The sequence below is a fragment of the Acipenser ruthenus genome, chromosome 8 (genome assembly GCF_902713425.1).
Source record: "Acipenser ruthenus chromosome 8, fAciRut3.2 maternal haplotype, whole genome shotgun sequence".
Lineage (NCBI taxonomy): Eukaryota > Metazoa > Chordata > Actinopteri > Acipenseriformes > Acipenseridae > Acipenser > Acipenser ruthenus.
The window spans coordinates 52206331-52233394 of record NC_081196.1 but is presented as its reverse complement, the minus strand read 5'-3'; the positions used below and the strand labels follow the sequence as shown (position 1 = coordinate 52233394).

General features: G+C 36.9%; 2 protein-coding genes across 6 annotated transcripts; both read right to left on the bottom strand.

Moving 5' to 3' along the window:
• Positions 1–199: 199 nt before the first annotated feature.
• Positions 200–9162, bottom strand: LOC117406743 (cell cycle control protein 50A-like). Of its 2 annotated transcripts, XM_059029190.1 has the most exons (7): positions 8807–9159; positions 7358–7474; positions 6181–6288; positions 4079–4169; positions 2979–3122; positions 1933–2139; positions 200–602 (listed from the first exon to the last, which is right to left on the bottom strand). In XM_059029190.1, exons 1-7 carry the CDS (start codon positions 9008–9010, stop codon positions 412–414), a joined length of 1062 nt encoding a protein of 353 aa, XP_058885173.1. In that variant the 5' UTR covers positions 9011–9159; the 3' UTR covers positions 200–411. The 2 variants fall into 2 exon arrangements, with proteins under 2 accessions (XP_058885173.1, XP_058885174.1); XM_059029191.1 differs by lacking the exon at positions 7358–7474 and having other exon boundaries at positions 8807–9162.
• On the bottom strand, positions 8893–27048 carry LOC117407016 (protein CMSS1-like). 4 transcript variants are annotated; one of them, XM_059029195.1, is made up of 10 exons: positions 26781–27048; positions 19971–20083; positions 18941–19254; positions 18325–18427; positions 17972–18031; positions 17124–17226; positions 15653–15713; positions 13087–13168; positions 12494–12572; positions 8893–9028 (listed from the first exon to the last, which is right to left on the bottom strand). In XM_059029195.1, the coding sequence occupies exons 4-10, from the start codon at positions 18344–18346 to the stop codon at positions 9016–9018; spliced, it is 420 nt and encodes a 139-aa protein (XP_058885178.1). In that variant the 5' UTR covers positions 18347–18427; positions 18941–19254; positions 19971–20083; positions 26781–27048; the 3' UTR covers positions 8893–9015. The 4 variants fall into 4 exon arrangements, with proteins under 4 accessions (XP_058885178.1, XP_058885175.1, XP_058885177.1 ...); XM_059029192.1 differs by having other exon boundaries at positions 18208–19254; XM_059029194.1 differs by having other exon boundaries at positions 18208–20083.
• Positions 27049–27064: the final 16 nt, after the last annotated feature.

Below are 27064 nucleotides of genomic sequence, written 5' to 3'. Positions count from 1 at the left end.
ATATATATATATATATATATAAAAGTACTAAAACTATTTTTTTTGTTAATGTCTGGTGAGTTATGTGAGAATGGACAAAACAGTTTAATCCACACTTCAAAACACTTATCAGAAACGAAAAATACAAACATTTCTATATCACTCTGCTGCACCAGACACAATCTTACATGACAATTCCAAAAGAAAAAAAGTATGAAGGTCCTATAGATCATTTTATTACTGGTTTTAAATAGTCACAGTCTCATTTTGGTCCTCTTTACATAATCACATTAGGTAGGTTGTCATCCACTTCACACCTCACATCATAATACATGTTATTTCATTCCCATGTGGTTTGGTGGATCTTTACTAACTGTATTACGAACAAACACACAAAAAACATCTAAGCAGGCTGCTACTGGAAAGTAGGGTTTATTCCTCCTCTAGACCCAGAGACTTTTTCCTAAATTTCAGGTGAACCACTGTTAAGAAGATGGCCACTATCAGGATGATCGCGCCGGATGCACAGTAGGCTACACCCAGGAAGTTGCTGTGGCCTCCCAGCCTGGACACAGTGGAGAGAATCACAGACTTTCTGCCTTTAAACTTGCCCACAGGGTAATCTGAAAGTTGCAGTTAAGGACAACAGGATAGGTTTCCATTCTAAAATGTTTTAATTAAGCCAAAAGTCACTTCTAAGTTTAATGATTTGACAGATCAGGTATAAAACAATTTTAAGTGTGTAAAACTAGCAAGAGCATGTTTAAAAATAATAATATAACTGCTCTTTCCAGCATTGTTTTTTCTTGCAAGAGTTAGACATTTATAGTACAAATAATGTAATCCACTCATACACTTCCACTGCCTTTTCACTTGCTTCATAATACGTTTAAATCTTCTTAAGATTCTTAATTAAAAAAAAAAAAATTGTACACCTGTATGAAATTTTTCAGCAAATATATATATATATATATATATATATATATATATATATATATATATATATATATATATATATATATATTTTACCATTAACAGGTTTCTTCCAGTTTTATTAATTCCAGTAGGCTCAAAACACTTTAAAGGGGCTGCAAACCAAATCTTAATAACTGTCACAAAATTACCATTTTTCTTAAGGCTGCTGTAATGATAGTAGAGGCTTTCAAAATGTTCTTGGTAGACAGGTCTTTATGTAAAGATGATATAACATGGGGAATATGTAACTTTGGCAGTGGTCCTTTGTACAAGTCACCTTCTGGTTGAAGGGCTGAGTACATAATTCAGATTCAACAGCACCAAATATTATATGCACCTTTAAGAAACGCTAACTAGACTTTCTAAATGCATTTTCTTACCTCTTATTACCACAAAACATGATCTCTCTGTATTATACTAATTGCATGTTATATTCTACTGTGACACATGGAGGAGAAAACTGGCATTTAAGCTCTCTCCATGACTTAAATGTGTACATTAATAAAAACAAGAAAATAAAACACACACACATTATATATTATATATATATATATATATATATATATATATATATATATATATATATATATATATATATATATATATCAATTTAGTTGACACCAATCACTCCATACAGGAATGTTTCCAGTTATTCAGGGAGTTATTTTAAGGTTTGCACAGCTGATAAAACCACCTTTCACACTCTTAGCATCAGGTGGCGCCAGTGTACTCTTTAGTCACAAGTTTTAGTGTTGTTTAGCCAATTCAAATAATTTGTGAATGCCTAATTACTTCAAATAACTTTTCAACCACCTGTCTCAGCCAGACACACATTTCACTTGGTCACTGCAGTGTCACTATATTGAGGCTCAAATGACCTCATAAAACCCAAAAGTTGGATATGCAAATGTCAGTGTGGCTTAGTAGCATACTGATGAGACAGCTCATTCCACCAAGAAAGACCTTGTGAAAGGATACTGTAGGAAATTTTAACACTGTAGTTCCCAGCTGGAAGGCCTTCGTTGAACTCCTGTGTGCGATTCAGCCGCCTGTAAAGCTTCTTAAACGAAGGAAAGGCTGCCTGCCTCATCCACACAATGAGGTCCTCATTCACAAAGCCGTTGTTGTTCTTCTCCACACTGAGCTGGTACACAGGCTTCCGCCAGTAAAAGGGGCGGGCCGTTCCTGAGACAGAAAACTCAGTGAGCTTAAACCATCCATAACTTCAGTTTGAAACAATTTTACACAGATCCTTTTAGTGTACTGAATTTGTACCTACAGCATTACACATCAATCAGTTAAAAGTATAGGAATTACACAGATTTAAAGCATGAGGCGCCAAGTGTTTATGTAGTTGACTTTGCTTCTTTTAGTTTTCCTTCTACTATGTACAACTGCAACCCTATATTGCCAAGTTATACTTTCAGACCACAAGGTTTATGTGATTGATCTTGCCTTGACTTAAGGATTTTAAAACTGCCTCACAATCATTTTCTAGTTATCAAAATGAACCACTCCAGTATAGGAAGTAAGTGGTAAATGAAAACACCAGCCAATTGAAGATGTACAGTATGACAGAAAATGTAATGACAGTAAAATCAGAAGCTGCCATAGAAATAAACAAACTAGCACTAATTCATTTAAAGCTGCAATGTACCACAACAATAATAAAACAGTATAATTCACTGATATCAGTTTTCCAATATTTAGCCATCTGTGTATTCTACTTTTACAGAAAGCATGCCTTGTGTAACTGCTTGTTAACAGCTTCATCAACAAGCACTTCCACTATATCAGCCCTTCGGATGAGATGTAAAACCGAGGTCCTTTTGTAAGTGACTCTGCAGCAGCAGCAGCACGAAGCAGTTGAGATGCATAGTTCACCCCCTAGTCTCTGTATGGATAAAAGCAGCTGCTAAGTGACTAAACAATAATAAAAATAATAATAATAATAATAATAATAATAATAATAATAATAATAATAATAATAACGTCTGCCTGTGATATGCAGGGAAATGACAGACCTGCAAAAGCAGCAGTAAGATTGTCCTTGGGTGATGGGTTTTGAAATTTCACTGTTCTGTCAGTGAACCATGAAATATCAGTCTTCAGCAAAGGGACTGGTGTTTCAGTGTTTTTATCAGGGTGGTAGAAAAGCTGAAGAGTATCTGGAAAACAAAATGCCAACATTGTAGTAATCTAAAACAAACCCTCTAATAATGGGCTCATTAATTATACTAGAATGACCAGCCTATGCATGAAGTTCCATATTACTTTATCCACCTTTGACACACAGGACCACGAAAGCTGTTCACTTTTAAGTTAATTATGTCACTGTGATAAAAGATTAATTGAATTTCTCTTATATCAACATAGGGCCCTCACAAAGTGTTAACTCGCGACATATTTTAAGTACTAAATCAACTGTTGTTGGTTCATGAATACTACATTTCATGAAACCTATCAAAACAGAGTTAATGGTTATAGGGCATCAGTGTGGAGTAGAGGTTAGGGCTCTGGACTCTTGACTGGAGGGTCGTGGGTTCCCCCCAGGTGGGGGACACTGCTGCTGTACCCTTGAGCAAGGTACTTTACCTAGATTGCTCCAGTAAAAACCCAACTGTATAAATGGGTATTTGTATGTAAAAATAATGTGTAAGAAAATAATGTAATTGTATGTAAAAATAATGTGATATCTTGTAACAATTGTAAGTCGCCCTGGATAAGGGCATCTGCTAAGAAATAAATAATAATAATAATAATAATAATAATAATAATAATAATAATAATAATAATAATAATGGTGGACAGAACCCTAAAGGAATAAGAAACAAGGTAAGACTGCTTACCCAAATTAAAGTTGGTAAATGTATTGGGTGTGTTTTTTACCTTTCGGAAAAAAAAACAACAAAACATTCTAGTAAAGTCCTTTGAGAATCTAGCCCATTGTGTTACAGTGTCTGTGTCCCTTTTTATACAAGACACCTTTGGCCTTTTTATATAAGACACCTTTAATTTCTATAAAATAAGTAGTTTTGTCATGGTTGAATGGGCATGTCGGCATATCTATCAAGCACACAGACATGCACACAGACAGAATGACAGAATGTGTTCAGGTACATACCATTGAATATGCTGTTGGCAATAGCCCCACAGGGTGCAATAGGAGTGCCATTCTTGTATTTGTCAAATGGAATACAGGTGATACTTGGATTCTGAAAAATATATATAAAAAAAATATGTCTAACTGAGTTCCAGTGCAGAGATGAGTAATATATCTCCAATGTAATGTTTTTGTGCTTTACTGCAGACGCTATTGTATTATCGCCTAGTCTCCGACAAGAGGGACTGCTACCGTTGATTGGGTTTGATGCATAGAAGTAGAGTATCTGTCACTACACAAAAAAAATCCTTGATGGCCAAATCTACTATGGTATACTATTGTAAAAGCATAGCAAAGTGTTGTGAAGCAAAGTGAAAACATGGCAAACCACAGCTAAGCATGCTTATGGTACAGACAGCGCTCCAGATAAGGTTTTGGGTCATTGAGTAATTTACTGTCCAATTCAGACACTATGTGAGTAAAATGTATTTTAGGTGAGTAAAATTAAAAAATTGAAAATAATTACACAAACTAGCTTTTTTAAGAAAAAAAATAAGAATATATTATGTATCCTTCCACTGAGAAAAAATAGTCCCTGAAGACTGATTGTAACATATATTTTATCCTTTTTTATTTGCCACAAAAATTACATTGAACATTGCCATTTATAGTAACATTTTCGAGATGAAATGACATTTGTGAATTGAAAGCAGACTGATTTCCCACACCGGAGGCAGGATTGTTGTAACAGCCAAACACGGCACCGCACTGGCACTCGACGGAGGGGCGTACGAGTGTTTTTTTTTTTTTTTTTTTTTTTGTAGGAAGTGATGCTACTCAGGCTTTGCAGTCTTCAAGAGAAGCTGACCAATAATTTCTGAGGCTGTTTTCACACCCATACCGGTAACCGGCATAATGTCCCTAGATTGTAAACCAGCATTAGATGATATGTGGACTAAACGACTTCCGTTACAGTCCGCGGCGAGCACAGTAGAATTCTATCCGAACCCGACCATGTTTAAAAGCCCTACGGTTGTGTCAGCAGAGAGGAGAGATATTAATTGTGTTTTAACTATGTTTCTGAAATCAGAGGGTAGTGGTGAGATATATCTGTTGTGTCTAATTTAAACATTGCATACTCGCTAGTCAATTTTATAAGGCGATTTGTAGTTTAATAAGTAGATGCCACTGCTGCATATACAGTATGCTGAGTGAGACTTGCGTGGTGATTTCTCAGATGGCTTTTGAATAGTGTTACTGCTACTGCTTGCCTCTTGAGTTTTTTTTTTGTTCTGTTCTCTGACTAAATAAGTACCACAGTATATTTGCCAATTTTTCTGTAATTCTTAGTGACAGAGATGAAAAAAAAGATTGTTGAGTGATTTAAATGCTGTTTCAGTTGTATGTTGACATTTTTACCTACAGAAACACTGTTTAGATAATTGTTACTATTAAGGCGTAGTAATATTAATAGATCAGGTAAGTAAGTTGGTCTATGATGTCATAGCCGTGCGGTAAGACAATTATTACCGCGTGGTCATGTGATTTTGTTCAGCCAATCACAGCACTTAATTTATCCAAGCCATTTTATAAAGATGCTTATTCACAGACACTCACTGCAAGTGAGTGAATTTATCCATACATTTTTATTTTTTATTTATTTTTTATTGAAAAACCGTAGTTATTAGTCAGATGTTTCTGGCAATTCCCAGGCAGGTTACAATTAGCTGTCCCGGTATTCTCTACTTACCACAGCCAGTATATTCACAATTGACCATTGAGACGCTGGGAACCAATGAAGTACAAGAAGCATGATAACATGCAAACTCAAGCTGTGCAGCAAAATTGCTCTGTGTATTCATTGCGCATGAAATTTAAATATCATACGTATTTCATATTTTTTCACTGCGTAAAACACCTTTTACGCAGTTTATCTGGAGCGCTGGGTACAGCATTGCAAATTTACCAAAATACAGTTAACTTTTATTAGGTAAATATTGATTAAAACAAATGACAAGATAAATAAATAAAACAAAGACCAACAGTTCAAGTGATCAAAACACCTGTGTTTAATAGCATTAGTTTATCAGGCGGCGTGTCATGAATTCAAATGGTTAAGTTACCTTTAAGTTATACTGTCTCCCCACCAGTTGTGCATTGTCCCTGGAAACCATGTAGTGCCGTTGATTCTGGTGGAAGTTTGTTAATCCGTAGTACATGAACACATCACCCTGCAAAGTGTGCAGAGACGTCAGTGTAGTCTGCACTGCATACTTATTAAAGGTTAGTGCAGATCTGCCAATCAGACTCATCCAGGTAGACATACAGATGAACTGGCAGACATACATGTAAATACCACTGCCTTTCAAACCACAAAAAAGTACCCTCTTGGGAATTTACATATTGTTACCTTACTGACAGCAATGCACTAAAGAGAATCGCAGGCACTGTTAGATATTTGATTTTCATAACCTTGATTCTCAAATTGTACTTTACCTCAGACCCACCACTGTTCAGATCATTTGAATCAATATGATGCTGAACTTGAATCTGTTTTTACTCTTTGCACTCCTAATCCTCGAGACTTTAATAATACTGATGATGCGTTAGAACTGAAAGGATGAATTTGAAAAGTAAACAGTGCTGACAAATATAGAGATGTTTGGTTTTTGACTTGCACAAAAGACAAAGCAATTTTTTACACAAAGATTTCACTGAATAGCCCTTGAACAGGTAGCAAATCTCAATTACAACAGGGAGCTTTAGGATCCTGTATGATAGGAAATAATCCATGTAAAGGGCTAGACTAACTTGAGGACGCATCAAACTGTTAATAGGGTGTAAGGTCACCATGGGTAGCCAGGAAAGAACTTAGTTAACGGGAATTCTGCCGTTGTAATGGCTTGGCATCCCAGCCAATTGAACTGAATGGAGAGGCATGGGCTAGAGATGAGCCGCTAACCTTGCATCTTAACATTCAACTAAAGAGCAAGCCCTCCAGTCGAGAGGTAAGAGAGTGTCTTGTGCCGATGTCAGTATTATTAATTCATCAGACGCTAGGAGGAGATCCATTGCCTGGGAGAATGCACGACCATTCCTCAATGATTACCATCCCAATTTAGATCAACGGCTATTCTAGTCAACAGCCACTGGCACATATCTGCAGTCGAGCACTTGATTGAAACTGACTTGCAATAAGATATATGTCAGAGATCCCATTTACATGGCAACTTAATCAGAAAGAAGAGACAGCCCATTTGCTCAGAAGTGTGTGTTTTTAAGGTCTCAAAAGCAACATACCTTGAATGCTTCTGATAGTGAGAAGGATACAGTGCATGCACAATCAATTATTGAGTTTGCTCTGTCTAGGCGGAGAGTATAGCACTCAGCGCAATCTCTTTCTTCTGTGTAATCCACCTGAAAGACACGCAACAGACCAGTGAAACACTCCTGGTCACATCTGCTGGATACAAGCTCAGAATTAAAGAGTTTGGGAAGCACTCCATTTAATATTGTAAATTGAAGACTATTTTGAAGCAAATGCAAAGGCAACATTTTCAGAAATACAGAATAGGAAGAAACAATTATAACCCCATGAATAAAGAAACAAACCAGCTGCAGAAAGGAACAGTTCTTTTCATGAGTAGTGTCTTGCTTGTTTTGCTCTGTTGAAATTATTTTATGAATCTCTTGCCTTGACTTCAAGGGCCTTTTTTTTTCTTCAGTTCACACCAACTACGCATTTTATTTTCACAAAGTTGGGTTCTGTTTACAACACAGTCCTCACAAAGGGAAGACACTGATTTGGACCTAAATAAGACCAGGCAGGAAAGTAAAGTGAGCTGTGCAGTGCAGGTGTTCGAAGTCTAGGTTTCTCAGAGTCCAAACTTGGATTGCTCTTAATGATGCACGAACTGCGTATCTGGTACATTAAAAAAAAAAAAAAAAAAACAGCAAATGCACAATGTAGTCAACTAAATACTGTAATCTTACAAAAAAGGTGTTGTAAATTATTAAAAAAAAAAAAAAAAAAATAGAGCAGAACTTTGAACTCCAGTAATATCCAATTACAATAAAGCAGAGGTTTTGGTTGGATTCAAGCACGATTCATGTTCAAATAATACTGATTGGTAATAGATGAATTAAATACATAAACAAATCATATGTATGTGATCATTTACATGGTCAGTAAGTCTTGAAAGCACTACACAAAGTTAATGAATGACAAAACAGCCAGTGCAGTAGTCAAAACACTTTATACTCCAAATGCCAAGTGGCCTACACTTTTGTGTACCAGTAATCCTGTAACCCACCCATGTCGTAAAGCCCTCAATAAAATGTGTACACAATTATGCTGCTGATACTCCTATTTCTAAGCTTCACAGCCAAGAGCTACCTACCTGTATGAATGCAAATACATAAATAAATATATAATCAGGTTGTAGCTGAAACAAAAAACAATCCTGGATTCTACTACAAAAATACTATTATTAGCTAAGCAAACATTTTAATAAAACACACCACAGAAGAACACAGTTTTGTCAAACTAAGTTTCTTAGTATTACTCTGTAAAAAGATTTACCTTATAAAAGTAGACATTTTAAACAAACCAGATGCTAATTAGTGCATTTTTTTACAGCATTTTCCCTGTCTGCACTACAACAGCAACAACTAATAATAATAATAATAATAATAATAATAATAATAATAATAATAATAATAATATTCACGATGTTTTAGGAGACCTACTTTAATTTCTTGGACTCCAGCAGCGGTTATACAAAGCAAGACCCCAATCATAATGCAGGCCACCCCACTCAGGAAGAAGAAGGGCAGAACAGTCTCTGCTTTGAGGGTGGGAGACCAGGCAGGAAGCTTCTGCTGTTTAAAAGCTGTGTTGTCTGGACGCTTCATAAAAGGCTGAGACCCAGGAGGGTCCTTTCTGTTTGACATCTTACTTACTGCCACTTACTAAATAAAACAAAAAAACATGAATTTAAGGTAAAGTTAGCCTGTAACAAAGCGTTCCTTGCGTTTTGATCACGTTCCAACATTGCAATCTCTTGGACAGGCAGAATGTTATTTATTAACTACAATTGCTTTTGTATCCTTCCCCTTTTTTGCCTAAACACTAGATTTAAAGGTACACAGTCCTTTTTTCAATCGCAAGCCAAACCTGCCCCCGGAAATGATACTTATTTTCTTACATATTGTTCTGAAATATAATTCTCTATTTCAACTTAACTTAGCCTACTTAAACTGATTTGAAATAAATACATTCTCTGTTTATTTCTAGTTTCTAACATTGTTTTTCACCTATTGAAAAAAAAACAAGTAATTTACTTATTGAAAATCAGCCCCAATGTCTTGCAAAATATTACATCTCCTCTCTAAGAAAAAGAGACATGGGGCTGACCAGTAGGTAAGAAATAATGACAGTTTTTCACAGAACTTTAAGGAATGTTTTCTTAAAGACCATTTTGAATTAATAAATCAACTTTGCGGGTTCACAGAGCCTGTTTTAGTAGGAGGTTAATTAGTTTATTCTCATTTTTCAAAGCAATGTTTATCCAAAGACATGTCTCTTTTAAAACAGTCCTTAATAGCATTGCTAGAAATCCTTGCGTTTAACCAATTTTCAAATAAAGTTAGGAATTTCTGCTAGAGCGATGGAACTAAATACAGCCACCATTTGAATAATAAAATGTGACCCTTTGTGTGCCAAACCAACATCTCTAACATTGGGTCTTATTCACAAAACATTAAGGAATGTTTTAAGTACAAACTGCACACTAAATTTATCAAAATTTGCTTTGAATTTTAAAACAGTACTGCAAGTGTTGTGAATATGGCTCAGTGTCTGGCCCACTGAGTATTTTTGTTCACCAGGGAAGGGCATACTTAATCATTTACACAGCTGAGCTATTTAAATCTGCTGCCATTCCATCACTTTTTAAAGATTACATGTACCATGTATATTTGTAGGTACACTGCCCCTTTAAAGTGTGTATGACGGTTATCCGTTGCTGCCTGTAACCTTTGGTTTCTAGGCCTGGTTTTCTCTTGGCTCAGAGGTTATTTTTAGCAGGCCATCATTACCAAGGAAATAAGAGTGAATGACATTTATTATGCTATTCTTATTTTGAAGCAAGATCACAAGGAGATGGAGTCAGCATATTTTTATGAAAAACTTTTTTTGTTGTGTTTTGTACTTTTTTTCTTTCAGTTGATTTTTTATGTACTTTTGACACAGTCCCTTGTGTTTGTAAACATGATGAATGAAATAAGAATATAAGAAAGTTTACAAACGTGAGGAGGCCATTTGGCCCATCTTGCTCATTTGGTTGTTAGTAGCTTATTGATCCTAGAATCTCATCAAGCAGCTTCTTGAAGGATCCCAGGGTGTCAGTTTCAACAATCTTACAGGGGAGTTTTTATCTATCTATCTATCTATCTATCTATCTATCTATCTATCTATCTATCTATCTATCTATCTATCTATTTCATATATATATATATATATATATATATATATATATATATATATATATATATATATATATAATTCCATGTAATATTATTATTATTGCAAAATCTCAAACAGCAGCTGTTGACTCCTCAGCAACTATTTCTCATAATGTTTTAGATTTTTCACTCAGTGAAACACAATTTTGTTAAATGGTTCCACTGACCAAGAAGTTCAATACTTTGATCTGATCTCTAATATGTACAGATTTCAAACTCCAGTCTACCTTGCTGTGGGCGCCAGGCTCCAGGGGGTGTTTTTCAAAACAAACAAATAAATAAAAAAGTAACCTTTTGGAACTAAAAAGCAAATTCTTGCACAATTAGGTAGACAATATAACTTTACAGGGCAAAAAAAAACAAAAAACACATCCACTACATTTTTTAGGCTTACAACTATCAAATACATCAACTTTTAACCTGCCCACAGCTGGATATATTATCTAAATGTAATATCAATTTGATCCAAGTTCAGCAAAATTCAAAACAGAAAGTGCAAAACTGCAACATGTATCCACAAAAAGAAGGTTGCTGTTGGGAAATGTTTGGTTTCACAGTATGTTTCAAATTCAGAATATTTTCTAAAATAAGTAAAACGAAATGTAGACATGAACGCACAACAAGAGTGGTCATGCTTCAGATTAAACATTTAATGATTTGTGATAGACTGGACTGTTGGCCAATTAATTGTGTCTAACATGTTTGTTCATTCTCTCATTTTTTTTTTTTTTTGGGGGGGGGGGGGGGGGGGATGTTTAGTTTTTATTGGTTTCCAAGGGAAGCAGAAGCACAATTCCTGTATTTGAACATTCAAATGCTGTATTGGGATGTGTTTGTGTAAAGATATTAACAATCGTTTCCACTTTTGCCCTACCATGACAGTATGTACAAACAAATGCCAGTCTGACACATTAAATTCCCCAAATACTGCAGTCGCTTCAAACAATTTCACAAAACTATCTGCAACTGAGTTAATATATATTAATGTAACAAAAAGGGGTAAACTTAATTTTCCTTAAAATGTAGCACTGTATCTGCAATATCTAAAGTATGTACCAGTAACAATAATATTTGCTTAATAATAATAATAATAATAATAATAATAATTATTAATAAAGGAACCAAAACCACTTGCTTCCTCTTTCTCATGTATGGTTTGTAGAAGGCTGGGGACTCTATTCTTCACTGAATGTTCTTCCACAACTTCAAGCATAATAGTTCCAACAGTATGTTAGTCCTGTGTACACACATGACCTATTATCTGGCTTCAGATTATTATTAAAATAAAGCACATTAAGATTAAACATTAAGTGCCCTTAAGAGCGCCTGTGTCATTGTGTTTCTTGCGAGGCATACTGTAATAAGTACCTGTTGTATTTGCTTTTGTGGCAAGTACTGTATATATATAAGCAGAGCAAACATATATGAAATACTTCAGATCTGTCAGGGTGATTGATATTCAGTTAAAACATAGTTGTTTTTTCTTTGTTTTGTTTTTTGCTGAAGTAAATTTGAAGCAATGACAGGCAGAAAATAATGATTATATTTAAAAAATGTAAGTGAATTATTATAACAAGTTACAGAAGTGTATTTTCTCTGTTTCTCTTTAACATCACACATGCTGAAATAAGGGATAAATTGCTGATTTCACAGACCCCGATCTTGGGCTACCTAATGTTACTTTAGGTAAAGTAATCCAAGATTAGGGATAATCAGGTTCTGTCAAACCAGCCGTAAAAGTTAAGTGTCATCAACAGATTGTGAGGGATTACAGAGTGTTAGCAGGAATTAAACCATTTTAACCAGTGCACAGCTGTACTCTATGGCTATGTTGTTAAGACAATTAGGATAACACCTACCTACATTATAAAACCCTGCTCATTAATAACTGGACAAACCCACACACTTTACCTCTGGGATGTCTGGCATTCTCCTGAGCTCCAGTTCCAGTCCAACACCACATACTTCAGAGCTTTCACACTCAGACCATCTGCAACACAATTAATAAAGGCTTTGATGAATCTTATTTATATGAAAGGCCAAGGTTCATTCAGATGAGTGCAGTCAGCCGAGTCATTCCAAACAGAAGGGGGCGCTGCTTACAGTTCAATCCAGTGGTGGATACCTGCAAGGACCCAAATAAAGCAGAAGGTGGCAGCAGACAAGTGTTTCTTTTTATTCAATTTTTTCGGATTATTGAGGAATGGATCAAATATATTGTCAACAAACCATCTTTACCCAACAGGGTTGTTAGTTGCTGGGGTATCCTACAAAATAAATAGTGTTATAGTTCAAGTATTTAAAAACTATTTACATATGTTTGAGGCCTATCAAAACACACTTGCAACCTTTTTGTTCTTCATAGGACTAAAAAAAAAACCTAAAATGTGAGTATTGCTATAGCTTAGTCTTCTAAACGGATTCAAAGGAGGCCTGAAGGTTAGTGTCAGGTGACCGACTGGCCCATTCAGAGCTGAACTGAGGTATAATCACATCGTACCAACCTTGTTCTGCGAGAGCTTTAATCCTCCCTGGGGTCCCCATGTGGGTCACTCCTTTCTGTAGCAACTTGATCTGCTCTTCTACCTAAAAAGGAAACAAAACAGCAAATTAAATGACTGAATGTTGTCACAGTTGTACAAACTGCAAGTTTATAGTGCACTGTTGCCATGACCAGCATTTAAGGCTTCACTGTAAGTTACAAGGTGTGTCTAATCAAACTCATTACAAATGCTGGAATGACTTGAGCTGCTATTCAATGGGAGTCTTACATTATACTCTCTAATAAAGCTCAAATATCACAGAACAGCAACCAAGACCCCCAAACACAAGGCTTCTATACTTTACTATGCAATGTCAGGTCCATTATTACCTGGTTATAAGCCTGAACTTAGTACACAGTTCTGAGATCAAATGTTTCTGAGATGTATTTTGTGATTGGTCTGTTAGCCTCTCTAGCTCACACACAGAGTCACGCATTTATAAGACAAAAGCCCTGCTTGTGTAAATAGTGTGTATGGGAATGTAAGGCTGGCAGGGATGGGGTTAATTCTGTCGCTGCCATCAATCACAGGTGTGGCCGTTCCCCAATTAGGCAACTGAGTGCTAATTGGGACGTGGCCATCTGTATAAAGCAAGATCCTTTGTTTAGGGAATGGAGTTAGGTGTAACTGTGTTTGGTTTACAACTTAGTAGTGCAAGCGAATACCCAGCCTATGTTTGCATGTTTTGTGTAAACCTTTTATTTTGGCCCTCGTGACACAGTTGGTTTTCCTGTGTTTTGTGTTTGTCAATTAAACGTGCGCAGCAGCGCTTCACTGCAGTTTTTGTCTCTGAGTCTAATTCCTGCTGATAACAGCTTGGGTCGTGACACTATCATGGCACAAGGAGTAATCTCTTTTTTTTCCAGCAAACATAACACATATTGCTACCAAATGACATCATTTCGGACACCTCCGTTTCTATAAACATATACCAAAGTCAATTTAACATATATATAAACACAAGAAGTTCAACAGACTTGCATACTGAGATCACGCCAGATACCTTTAGTATTACAAATCTTATAGACATGTTAAAAAAAAAACTTTTACAATATGTATACCTTTCACATTACAAAGATAACATATTTATAAAACCTGACACTTAGTGAAATCCCACCACACAACTCTATATGTTACATTTTTCAACAGTGTTGAACATGAACATGTGGTGAAATCTTAAAATACAGTAGTTTTGGAATTATAAAAATTACACCATAAACATGAATTGCTGTAGACCCATTGTGAAAATAAATAACTACCAAATAGCCATACTTTTTTAAATATTACAATATCATTTTTTTTTTTTTACATGGGGCAAAGCTTTTACTCGCCAAGACAACCTTCAACAAGAACTCTGTGCAAGTTATACAAATAATACTCGATTACGTTACTGTTAAAAATACTCATTCATCCGCTGTGTGTGTGTGTGTGTGTGTGTGTGTATGTGTGTGAGAGACAGAGAGAGAGAGAGAGAGAGAGAGTATCATAATCTAGGGATATATGAATGCATCTGTACAATACATCTGTCTGTGTGAGTAATCAACTGAAGTACTAGGCAAGAAAGAATAAAATAAGCAGCACAAAGATTGTTTTACAAATAGTCCATCCATCCATCCATCCATTATCATTAACCGCTTACTCCTTTACAGGGTCGCGGTGAGCCGGAGTCTAACCCGACATACACAGGGCGCAAGGCGAGACTACACCCTGGACGGGACGCCAGTCCATTGCAGGGCACCACACACACACACAGAGGGCAATTTAGAGTGACCAATCAACCTGGACAGCATGTCTTTGGACTGTGGGAAGAAACCGGAGTACCGACGCGAACACGGGGAGAACATGCAAACTACACACAGACAGTACCCTAGGCCGGATTCGAACCCAGGACCCTGGCGCTGTGAGGCAGCAGCGCTAACCACTATGCCACCGTGCCGCCCTTTTTACAAATAGTACTAATACAAATTCATTCCAGGTTATTTTAATATATTTAAATTTTACTAGAGAATACTGGGTTACCTTTGAATATTGCCATTAATGAAACAGTTGCTTGGATGTTATTCAAAGATGTTGTTAGTTTTAGAGGGATGAGCCTTTGCTTTTCTTGCTTCATTTGCATGTGGGCAAAGGACCATTTGAATTTGGATGGTTCGCTACCACTTCTGCCAGTAAGGAAACAGGACTGTGTATTTCTCACGGCAATTGTTTTACACTGACTTCCTCCCCAATTTAGAATGTGTAATTACACTATCAAAACAGCTCAGGTGAAGGTCAGTGGGCGTCCTCCGACCTGTCTTTACAGCAAGGAGCTATAAAGGGGATGTGGGTGAGCTACCAGCCACTGAAGGACAAAGGCCAACCCTGCATGGGTCTGCTTGACCATTTTCAAATACATTGCTTTGATTTTCAGTGGAAGGACCTGGCCATTTATGGGTGCTTTATACTACTATTTACAAGCAAAATGTTCTGTCACAAAAAAAAAAAAACAGAAGAACATCAAACCCTTATGGAAGCGCCTGTCGCTTACCTTTATATGTTTTGCAAACAGTTTCAGAACTTTGGAATTGCCCTTGAAGGTTGTAAGTTGCCTGAAAAAAAAAGACATGTTTCAGTGCCAAAGACGCATTTTGTTCTCCTACATTAAATCATGATTTAAATATTACATTATCCCTGTCTTTACAGCACTGTATCCCTGAAACAAGAATTCTATCTCTTATGAGGAACATTTTTTACTGGGGATGTAATGCGTACATTACAGCGTCTGAACTCTATTTCACAAGGGAGTACTTGCAGAGTTTCAAGTTCTGAGACTTTGTTCCATGTCTGGAATTTTGAAATGATTCATGAAACACAAACATACCCCCACATATAAACACTGCAAACCTCATGCATACAGTATACAAATAAACAGGCACTCGTTAGAACATGCTCATTCGCCTTCATACAAACACAATTAGACAAGCACACACACGCAAGCAATCACTACTCCATAAAATAAAAAGAGACACCGTCCTAGAAACACACAGATACATGCACTCATAATTTGCAATTGTAAACTGTTGCTTGCTTATTTTAAAAAAATGCTGTAGTTTCAGGTCTGTTACACATTTGCATGTCCTACTGTAGGTCACAGCACGACAACGTATTTAAGTTATTAAGGGAAGCTGCTGATTGGTTAATTATAGGAAAGAGGGAAGGTTGGTAAGAATTTTACTAGGTGCAAACAGAGATTACACTTAGAATTTTGTCTAATTCTTGAAATTCTTTATACAGTACTTAGATACATTTTCTGGACAGCAAAAAGTTTGAATTAATCAATTACTGTACTACAGTATTGTACCTACACACTTTTGACCTTGATGGAACTACTGAGGGAGTTTTTGTTACTTACCATTATAGCTTAACATTTAATTCAAATTGGTCATATCTTACTGCAGTTTTATTGTTTTTAGTTAAAATAAAAATACATGTTTATGATAGCATGTGCTTCTTTCAAAACTGAACACCTGAGACCTATACGGCCAATGGAAGTGCATGAGGGGTACGGCTTATGAAATGATGTGTGTTGAGAGTTCAAGTGTTGAATACCATTAATGCTACAGAGTGATGTTTTATTTTATTTTAATTTATTTTTTAAGCTGGAATTTGGAATCTACCTTTTTTTCATTCAAATCCAACAAGGGAATTACCGGGTGAATCGTACAGTTCTACATTATGCCATGTTGCTAAGAAGATGCAGAGTTTAATCTAAAGGAAGTAATTCTCTGATTGCAGCTGTTTATTTGAGATTTATTTTCCAATGTATTTTTTTTAAACAGAATAGTAATTTCACTCATAAGGATGCCTGCAAACAACCACTGGCTCTCTTTGAGGGCTTGTCGATTATTTGCTTGGACTCACCACTTAAAATATATACATCACAATGAAAATCAATATCATAATAATACGTTTCTATCCCCTAAGTAAGGCTGTGACCCGAAAACCAGTACTGTACTCACTTGATGAAATCCAGAACACGATGGGCAGAGCTACAGACAATCAACATCACCACAGATTTCTCCTCAGTGTGGTTTTTACACAGCTTTGCCCACTTGGGGCAGACTGAAACACAAAAACAGCATTATTCCTGGTGCACAGCGGACAGGTCAATAAAACAAGGTAACGGTACCAGTTTGAATGTGATACCCATAAAACACATGCATCTTAAAGTAATTGTAGCTAACAATATAGTTCTGTAAATTTTCACCGCCATGCTCACCCATTCATTATGTAGGTCTCAAAAGAGCTCCCTTTAACCTAAAGTACTGCAGACATCGTGTTTTAAAATGAAAGTACATGTGTAGTGTAACATGTGTTTCTTTCAAAGACTGATTGAATTATTTTGTTAGCTTCAATTACTTTAAATAATGGTTAAAAGAAGGGTTTCATTCAGAGGTTGAACGGCAACACCCTCAAGGTTGAAATCAATTGTCTCATTTCCTATCCAAGAACAAAGTGAGGTGAGTGGTGACTGTTTTACATCGAGGGGCAACTGTAAAGTCTTTAAGGGAAACAGTGCCAAATCTGAAGTCAAACAGTAACAGTAAAAAGGACATCGTTTCAGATTCAAGAGAAAATGTCTTACCTAGTCCAGAGGAAAAAAATGTTGGTGCAATGTGTTTCAAATTAATAAAACATGACATCAAAAAGGCTTGAGCTAGTAATTAGAGGAGCTGTAGGTTCGGGATATAACTTTAGTGTCACGCTGCAGTTTTCAGGAGCTCAAAACCAATGTGGATTTAATTTGCTGGTGTACCGAAAGCTATTATTTAGTGCTGCCTGAAATATGAAGTCGATATTCACTTACTTTCCTTAAGAAATGAAGAGAGACTGTGGGTGAGGTCATTGCTCGGAAGGAAGCAGGAATCTAAAACAAAAGATGACAACCACCATAAATAATGCTTAGCAAAAAGCGCAACAGCAGAGAACACACCAGGTTGTGCCTTCAGTCAAGTGAAAAGGAATTCTTTAGTTCTCTCTGTTTTACTGCAGTGAGTTCTGGGCCAGTTATAAAATGGTTTAGATTTTTACTGCATATTCTACCTTTCTGTTGATGGAAAACGTGGTCTGTCGGCCTTATCACTCGTGACATGCACATAATCCGAGGGTGTGGTTGTCTAATCAATAAATAAAGAGTTCTCCTTGCTAAAGGTGTCGCACCTGGCAGTTTCAGCTCCTCCATTTCAATGACAGAGCGCTTATTTGAAGTTGTCCTCAAACAGTTTCTGCAGGTCAGCAGGACAGCCTGGTTTAGGGTCTGACGCTGCCAGTACATGGAAAAATATAAACAAGGTAAAATCAAGGGGACTCTAAAATGTAGTGACACATTGTTAAAAAAATGTAATTCCTGTGCCAGGTTTTCAATGTCCTATGGCTAATGCCACATGATGTACTGTGAGTTTAAGCTGACATGACAAAGCTTACTGGTGAAAAAAACAAGTCATGTTGGATGATTTAGATTCAGTTTGAATGAACTGCTTGGTGTTGCATATCTGAACTATTTAATGTAAAGCAAAGCAAACCCTGCCTTATTCACTATTAAGTAGGGGTGTAATAATATATTCATGTAACGATACGATACATACTGTTTGGGGTAAAGCTTATTCATTATTTTTGCATTTGTGGTTTTCTTTGACTTTAAATGAACTGTTCATCATGAAATGAGTTTAATACCCTTATAAAGGTTTTCCACATTCAATTTACAGAGTCATTTTTCAAAGTGGCTGTGTGGAGATGAAACCTGTGTGATGATTACACCTTGTGAGCAATTACACACCTTGTGCTGCACTGTCCTCGGAAATGTCTTATTGGACACTTTGGATCACATTCATAAAGCTTTAGTGTTCCAGAAAATGCCTGCTGGGGGCCCAATGCTCTTGCATGCTTAAGTTTATTCTAAGTCGAGAGCAAACTACTAAAAAATGTGTTGCTGCACCTTCTTTTACCCCACTTCCCCCACAGGTGTCTTTGTAAGGCAAGAGACGGAGAGGACAGGGCAAAAAAGAAATGAACAAGTAGCTTTCTTTTTCTTTTTGGCTTTGTGTCTTTCTCATCTTCCTGTTTTTCCTTCTTAGCGACAATACACTCAGTCTGGGGGATAGAAAACATTGCATTAGGAATTTAGTTACTGTAATGCATAACTCACTCAAAAGATATACTGCAGTCCTCACAAAAACACGTTAGTAGCGTTTTTCAGTGTCATTATATATGTCTGAATTTTCAAAACTTTTTAAAGGTTGTCTAATAATGTCTTTATTATAATCCCGCTCAATGTATGACTACCACAAACCAAACTATGCTGAAGATATAGCTGCAGTAGAGCTGGCAGGCAATGTTACCTGTAACTAAGAATTGGAAAAATTAGGTTTATTGTTTTTTTTGTTTTTTTAAATGTGATTACTTTAAATTGTTGAAGACATGGACATTTAAAAGTAATAAAATAATTCCAATAAATGTTACCTATGGAAATATGAATTATCGTCAATTTACTTTAAGACGCACAGATTATATAAGAAATGAGATTTATGGCAATTAGCAATACAAATTTTCTAACAACTTTTCAACATATTTTGCTTTTAGTCCTTATCTCAGCCTTCCTAGTTCAAGAGATCACATGACAGACATGTAGAAAAGGCCAATACATCCAGCTTCCTCATAAGAAAATGACAGTGACGGATAATTCACCAATGGTAAGATTTTTTTTTTTTTTCTTTTGTAGCTTGCTTGAACTGCTTTTCTCAGTTTGTTATAAACTCCCTGCTGCATGTTCAGATAAGTAATGGTACACTTACTATTCGCTACTGTACCTGTGTTTTTGTCTTCTTAGCCTTGGCTGGCTTTATTGTTTGGATCTTTCTCTTCTTTGTCGTTTCTTCTGCAGTTTTCTCCACAGCCTTCTCTCCTTCATCTTCAGAGACATCTGAAAATGTACTAAACCTTAGGAAGTGTTGTATCTGTAGGTCAACATTTTCTGGCTGCAATCACATGCAGTATTTTATTAAAACTGTTGTTGTCCCACATGTATTTCCAATATTTGTATATACAGTATAGTTTGTTTTTTTTATGAATAAAACCGTTTTATAATCATGGAACTGTCCTACACTTTTGTGGGTTTCTTTAAAAACAGTCCCAGTTTCATGAATATGTATTCACAAACAACAAAATTTGAAAAAAAACAACTTTAATATATCCCAAGTTAAAGGCCTAGCAAGTACAATTGTCCCCATGACTCAACACATTTCTGCTGTTCAAAACTTTATTATAAAGCCATTCTTTTCAATTCCCCCTTCGGTTTGGCCATTCTTTGGCCATTTATTATTTAAAACGGTCTTGTATAATTTCTAGGTCGACACAACTAGGTTTAATTTGAACACCATTTTCATGTATATTTTGTGGCCTATAGGTCCAATCAAATCCAAAAGCATAATTTTAAAGCTATATGCTCTTATTAGGAATAAGAAATATGCATTTCTTGTTTCCCTTTGCTGCCCTGCAAGTGTTCCGACATTAACAATTTAAGAAAATGTTATTTTATCTTCACAAAATAAAAAAAAATAAAAAAGGAAAAGCAAGTCTAGTTTTCTCTGGCTGAACCCAGCAAATTTGGCCCCATTACAATGCACAAACACTAGGCCTAGAATATACTGGTATTCTAAGTACACTACAGATCTGGGCACATGCTGAATCAGCTGCTTCTACCAGCACACACATAACTGAAATGTTGTGCATGGAACAGATAGCCAAGCAAAACTGACAGCTATCTTTAAACCCGCCAACACATACCAGTACAGAGAACTGCAAGGAGGAAAGGTGCTTTAAATGCCTTATCATAAATACTTCACTTTTAACAGCTAAACAGATGGGATGCAAAGACATACATCTGTGGTTACGATACAATTATGAAGGGAACAGAAAGTCTCATGATTTAACCATGTGCTTAGCAAACAGCACCTGCTCAAAGCATTCTTCAACGCCACAATTATCCATAATGCTGTGTTAAAAATGCATTTCATACAATGGAACAAATCTGGTCACAAAATGTACTATATTCTATAAACATTGTTTGTTGTTGGGAATTAGTTAAATGTATCTTGACCAAAATGCTGTCCCCATTAAAGCAACTACACTTCTAGTTAAGCGTATCACCTGGTGCACAAATACATAAATACAATTAACAAACAATTTCTCACAGTACTGGGTAAAAGGCAAATAAAGTGGGAAGCCTCCTTTGTCTAGACAGCTACTGTACATAGGTTCCAAACAAGTAGTGAGGCCCACTGTTTCTGACTGGGCTGCTTACCCTGAACATGCACATTCCCAATTCACACTGCAGGAATAAGGGAACTGATAAGGGAATTACATTATTTAAAATTATTTAAAATGTAGCAGACGTTGTACAGTACAACAAAATATTAGACAAACAGAAAGGCTTGTCAGTGTCCAAAAGCGGCCCTCAGGCTTTACTGTGTTAAGCAGCTCCACTGGTTGGAAGCATCGTGTTCCGATGCACTCGGCAGCCCTCTCTAGTTTCACGCTGTGCCCTAAGCTTGTGGCACTTGGATGCACATTCTAATTTGAGATGCTTTGCCCTCTGCTGAACTACTAATCTAGGTGCAGGTACTGTAGTTCCATGAATCAGGACTGTCCAAGAATAGCAGGAATCTCACAGCGATCACGATGAATGATGGGCAGGTGGAAATTTCTAACCTTGCACATTTAAACAACTCACGCTGCGAGGTATCATGAAGGTTAATTCCACAATGCTTGAAATTAGTTTTATGTTACCTCTAAGTGCAATTCAGTCTGCTAACAGTCACACATCCAAACTTCCTCTGCAAAATGGTGTTGGACCAGAACACTAGTTACTGAGAAAATAGTGTAATTTTTATATGAGGTCCCAGGCAAGGAGAGAAACATAACAAAGTTAGGGAGAGAGAGAGAGAGAGAGAGAGAGAGAGAGAGAGAGAGAGAGAGAGAGAGAGAGAGAGAGAGAGAGAGAAAGCTCACAAGCTTTGGAAAGTATCATAATCTAGGGGTATATGAATGCATCTGTACAGTACATCTGTCTGTATGTCAAACTTTTTTCTAATTTTAAATTTATAGCCATGGCGGATGATGAATGTCAGTGACCTTCCTGTTTTTACAGGCAAATAAGTAAAGAAAATTGTTAGCTAGTAAAAATGGATGACAGCACAGCAAATCAAGGTATTAAAGATATGAAAATGAATAATTTCTAGAAATTTCTGTTCTCTTTTGTAAAGGCTAGACAAGAGTCGTCTTAAATTTTTAGCAAGGTTAGAAGTTTTAACCTGTATCTTTAAAACATAGCAGTGTGATGGGATAATTCATTTTTGCAGACTCTGACGCACAAAGGGCTTTACAATCAGCAAGCAAAAACAAAAGCCCATTAAAAGGAATAATATAATTGTGGTCAGCCATGCAATCGCATTATTTGTTTACACGACTTGCCAAACACAGAATAATTAGGCTCATAGATCTATTGTTTTAAGAAGTTCACACAGTTGCTAAATGGAAAACACAATAAGCTTTTCGTAATTACAGGAAAAATACTCAAATTCTTTGAACCGTTAGTGGTTAGCTCACACAATTGTGAACAAAGCTAGTGACAGAGAGCTACGGGCCTGTGGAGGACAAAGGCGAACACTGCAGGTGTCTATATGAGCCAATCAGAACCTGGCCTGGAGGGTCTGCTGTAGTGTGATAAGGAGAGATGATCCCTGTCGATTTCCCCTCCATAACCTGTGGAAACAATGGAGCCAATGCTACCCTCCCTGAGGAATCCGCACAGTACTGTGAAACACCCCTCTAGATGCAATATGAATTATTAGGTACAGGACCACATGTTTTTGTTTTTTTTTTGTTACTGTACTGTACATATCAACTTCAGTTCTATATCAACCATGTAAGCCCATTTAACAAAGACTTCTTGTCAAAATGATTATCAAGTTTTTAATACTTACTGCAACAGGTACTTGTACTGTTGTGTATTCAATAAATGGTTAGTCATGATTGGCTGAGTAAAGCATCCAGAGTAGTGGTTAGGGCTCTGGACTCTTGACCGGAAGGTCGTGGGTTCAATCCCTGGTAGGGGACACTGCTGCTGTACCCCTACCAGGGATTGAACCCACGATGTGAGCAAGGTACTTTACCTAGATTGTTCCAGTAAAAACCCAACTGTATGAATGGGTAATTGTATGTAAAAATAATGTGATATCTTGTAACAATTGTAAGTCGCCCTGGATAAGGGCATCTGCTAAGAAATAAATAATAATAATAATTGATCGATTACTGCAAGAATATTTGAGCTGCGGTGTTTGCAGTGGCCAAGAGTACATTGTTTCTGTAGTAAATGTCAGCTTCCAATACAAATCCATCCTGTGTTTTATTTGTTGACACATGGGTGATTGATCTTGTACTGAAACTGACTGAATGAACTGTGGTTCATCTGAACAGGTTTCCAGGCATTAAGGAAATGTCATGGACTCTTAATATACAACATAAAAAGCGTGTTGTTTCAGCACAGCGGCAATATGCATAAGAGCTTGACAGCACACACCACACAGTGCAGGAATTCCAGGCATACCAGTCAATAATCCAGTTCATGTTAGTTGTCAGCTATAATAACATTCATTTAAATAACATGTAAAGAAATACATTCAAACTGTACTGATTGTGCGCGAGTAGGAATGGAGCAAAGTGACATCACAATGACATTCTGATCATCGAAAAAAAATTAGAATTTACAAAAGCAGTAGAATGACCACTTGTACGCAACAATTGAGGAATATATTCTTGATTTGTTACTATAATCAATGCTTTTGTGTTGTTACTTTTTCCCATATTGTTTGACAGATTGAAACACAAACCAAGATTTTTTTTTTATTTAAATACATTAAGGCACATCCCAAATCCCAACGGGAAAATGGAAACTTAAAAAAAAGTTAATAATTAAAAATGAATGATCTTGATACTTCTAACAAATTCAGTTAAGAGCAGCCAGTCTACCTGAAATAAATAAAAAGCAAACAAGCCACCGATCCTCTGTAGATTTGAATTTAAATACAGCTGCTCACCACAGATATCACAGTGCTTAAGTGCATTTTACTAGCACTAATGAACTCAACAGCAAACATGCCCAAAGGATGGTAAACGTTTGATAACTCTCACACTTAACACCCAGGAGTTAACATTTCCAATCTTAACAGGGCTGTAAAGTAGAACAATCCTCCATGTAAGCACAAAGGCCATTCACATTAATGCAAGTAGCCCAATATTGTGTTTGCTATTACTTAAATTAATGTTAGCGGTTTGCAAACAAAACCCTTGATGCTGCTTACAGTGGAACTGCTTGAAACAGCAAAGCCTGAGGGCCACTTTTGGACCCTGACAGACCTTTCTATTTGTCTAACACCTTGTTGTACAAAGTTTGATCAGTTTTAAAGCATGGATAAAACTTGTATTAAAATTGAACTACCAGTATTTTGCATTTTAAACCTACAATACTGCAGGATTAATATGCGCTTATTGTTACTATCCTTGTGTGTAAACACTGTATTCACTGACATAATTTGATGTCTATGTATTGATGTCTATGTGTTTTCATATTTAAACAATCAATGCCCTTATTTTATGAATGAAGTAAGAGTTTATTTTGCAGAATGGGGTTCAGTAACCACAGGAGAAGCTCCCCTAGCCCAGCACAGGCCCTCTGTTACTGTTGGTTTGAAGAGGACAGCAGGTGCTGGACAGCAGGACCATCTCCACGACAACCAGAGGCCAGCGTAAATAAACAAACAGGCCTTACAAAAAATAAAAAAACAGCTACAACAGAGCCTACCAACTGGAGGACTGTATGGAGGACTTTCTTTTTCTGTTTTTTTCAAGGTCCACATACTGATGTGCACATGAAGAAGCCGAACAGTTGGTTTTCTACCAAGTTTTGAGCCAAGAAATTCTCAGGACTTAAAGGAATCTAACTGTAATAGCTTTGCCTACAGATACACCTACACAAGTGTGTTACCTGTACCAGTGCATTCAGATACACCTGTACCAATGCATTCAGATACACCTATACCAGTGGTATTCAGATACACCTATACCAGCAGTATTCAGATACACCTATACCAGCAGTATTCAGATACACCTATACCAGTGCATTCAGATACACCTATACCAGTGGTATTCAGATACACCTATACCAGCAGTATTCAGATACACCTATACCAGTGGTATTCAGATACACCTATACCAGTGGTATTCAGATACACCTATACCAGTGGTATTCAGATACACCTATACCAGTGCATTCAGATACACCTATACCAGTGGTATTCAGATACACCTATACCAGCAGTATTCAGATACACCTATACCAGTGGTATTCAGATACACCTATACCAGTGGTATTCAGATACACCTATACCAGTGGTATTCAGATACACCTATACCAGTGGTATTCAGATACACCTATACCAGCAGTATTCAGATACACCTATACCAGTGCATTCAGATACACCTATACCAGCAGTATTCAGATACACCTATACCAGTGGTATTCAGATACACCTATACCAGTGGTATTCAGATACACCTATACCAGTGGTATTCAGATACACCTATACCAGTGCATTCAGATACACCTATACCAGTGGTATTCAGATACACCTATACCAGTGGTATTCAGATACACCTATACCAGTGGTATTCAGATACACCTATACCAACAGTATTCAGATACACCTATACCAGTGGTATTCAGATACACCTATACCAGTGCATTCAGATACACCTATACCAGTGCATTCAGATACACCTATACCAGCAGTATTCAGATACACCTATACCAGTGCATTCAGATACACCTATACCAGTGGTATTCAGATACACCTATACCAGTGCATTCAGATACATCTATAACAATGGTTGTGTAGTGTTGGTTTCTCACTTTCTCTTTTGTTTGTAAATCACATTTCATCCATATGTGACCTCAGCCTCTCTCCATTAACAGTCTCATGTTTACTAAAGATTTAAACCCCAATGCTAAGGGGTGAAACCTGTAGGGAGGTGGAAGACTGGAAACAGCAGCAGGCCCCCTCGTTGCTCAATTGTTTGTTATGTGTTAAGTACCACATAAGATTCACTTTCATACTAAAACACAGGTTTTCGGTTTGCATAAATGGTACAGCAACAGCAGGACTAATTAGAACTGAATACAAACACACTGTTAAACAGATCTCATTACACACAATAGCTCATATCACTTACTGTACAACGCCGGACAGCCTCTCTAAAACCACAATACATACTTTAAAGAGCTTTAAAAAAAGAGGGGGTATGGAGCAGGCCTGAAAGGCAGGTCATGTGATATACTGTATTAATATCAGGCTTATTGCTAGACGGCTTAATTATTTCTTAGCCCAATGCGATACAACCTCTAGCAGAGCTGCTTCTTTAGCCTCGGGCCCTTCATTACATCCCACCTGAACCCACAATTCTGACTCGCTCTGTAACAAGCAACTCCTGTACAAGGCCAGAATGAATTCAGAAACAACATTCCTGTACCACTTTCCATGTTGCAAGTGAAAAAGTGCACTGACCCAACCCATATTGTTTTCCCACCCTTGCTCACAGATGGTAGACGTGTTCCACCCTCTCGAAAATACCACCGACGTGTTCAGTTGTATCTAATTCTCTGTAACTCTCCCCACAGAGACTGCCTGAAAATCCAGAGAGGTCAGCCTTCCGACAAGGCCATCTGGCTGTCAGTGTGCAGTGCAGTAGTTGGGAGAAGTGGGTGGGATAAATTTAGAGGTCTGCTTGCTTGTTTTCTCTCTCTCTCTCTCTCTCTCTCTCTCTCTCTCTCTCTCTCTCTCTCTCTCTC

What these genes read in the sequence shown, in the direction of transcription:
- LOC117406743 (XM_059029190.1), bottom strand. Translation starts at nt 9,010, where the DNA reads ATGTCAAACAGAAAGGACCCTCCTGGGTCTCAGCCTTTTATGAAGCGT. An exon ending in CACTATCAGAAGCATTCAAG is followed by an intron (nt 6,289 to 7,357) that starts GTATGTTGCTTT and finishes CACACTTTGCAG; the next exon opens with GGTGATGTGTTCATGTACTA. An exon ending in CAGTGTTAAAATTTCCTACA is followed by an intron (nt 603 to 1,932) that starts GTATCCTTTCAC and finishes TGCAACTTTCAG; the next exon opens with ATTACCCTGTGGGCAAGTTT.
- LOC117407016 (XM_059029194.1), bottom strand. Translation starts at nt 18,439, where the DNA reads ATGTACTGGCAGCGTCAGACCCTAAACCAGGCTGTCCTGCTGACCTGC. An exon ending in CTCTTCATTTCTTAAGGAAA is followed by an intron (nt 17,227 to 17,971) that starts GTAAGTGAATAT and finishes TTTGTGTTTCAG; the next exon opens with TCTGCCCCAAGTGGGCAAAG. An exon ending in TAAAGCTCTCGCAGAACAAG is followed by an intron (nt 12,573 to 13,086) that starts GTTGGTACGATG and finishes ATTGTGTTGCAG; the next exon opens with ATGGTCTGAGTGTGAAAGCT.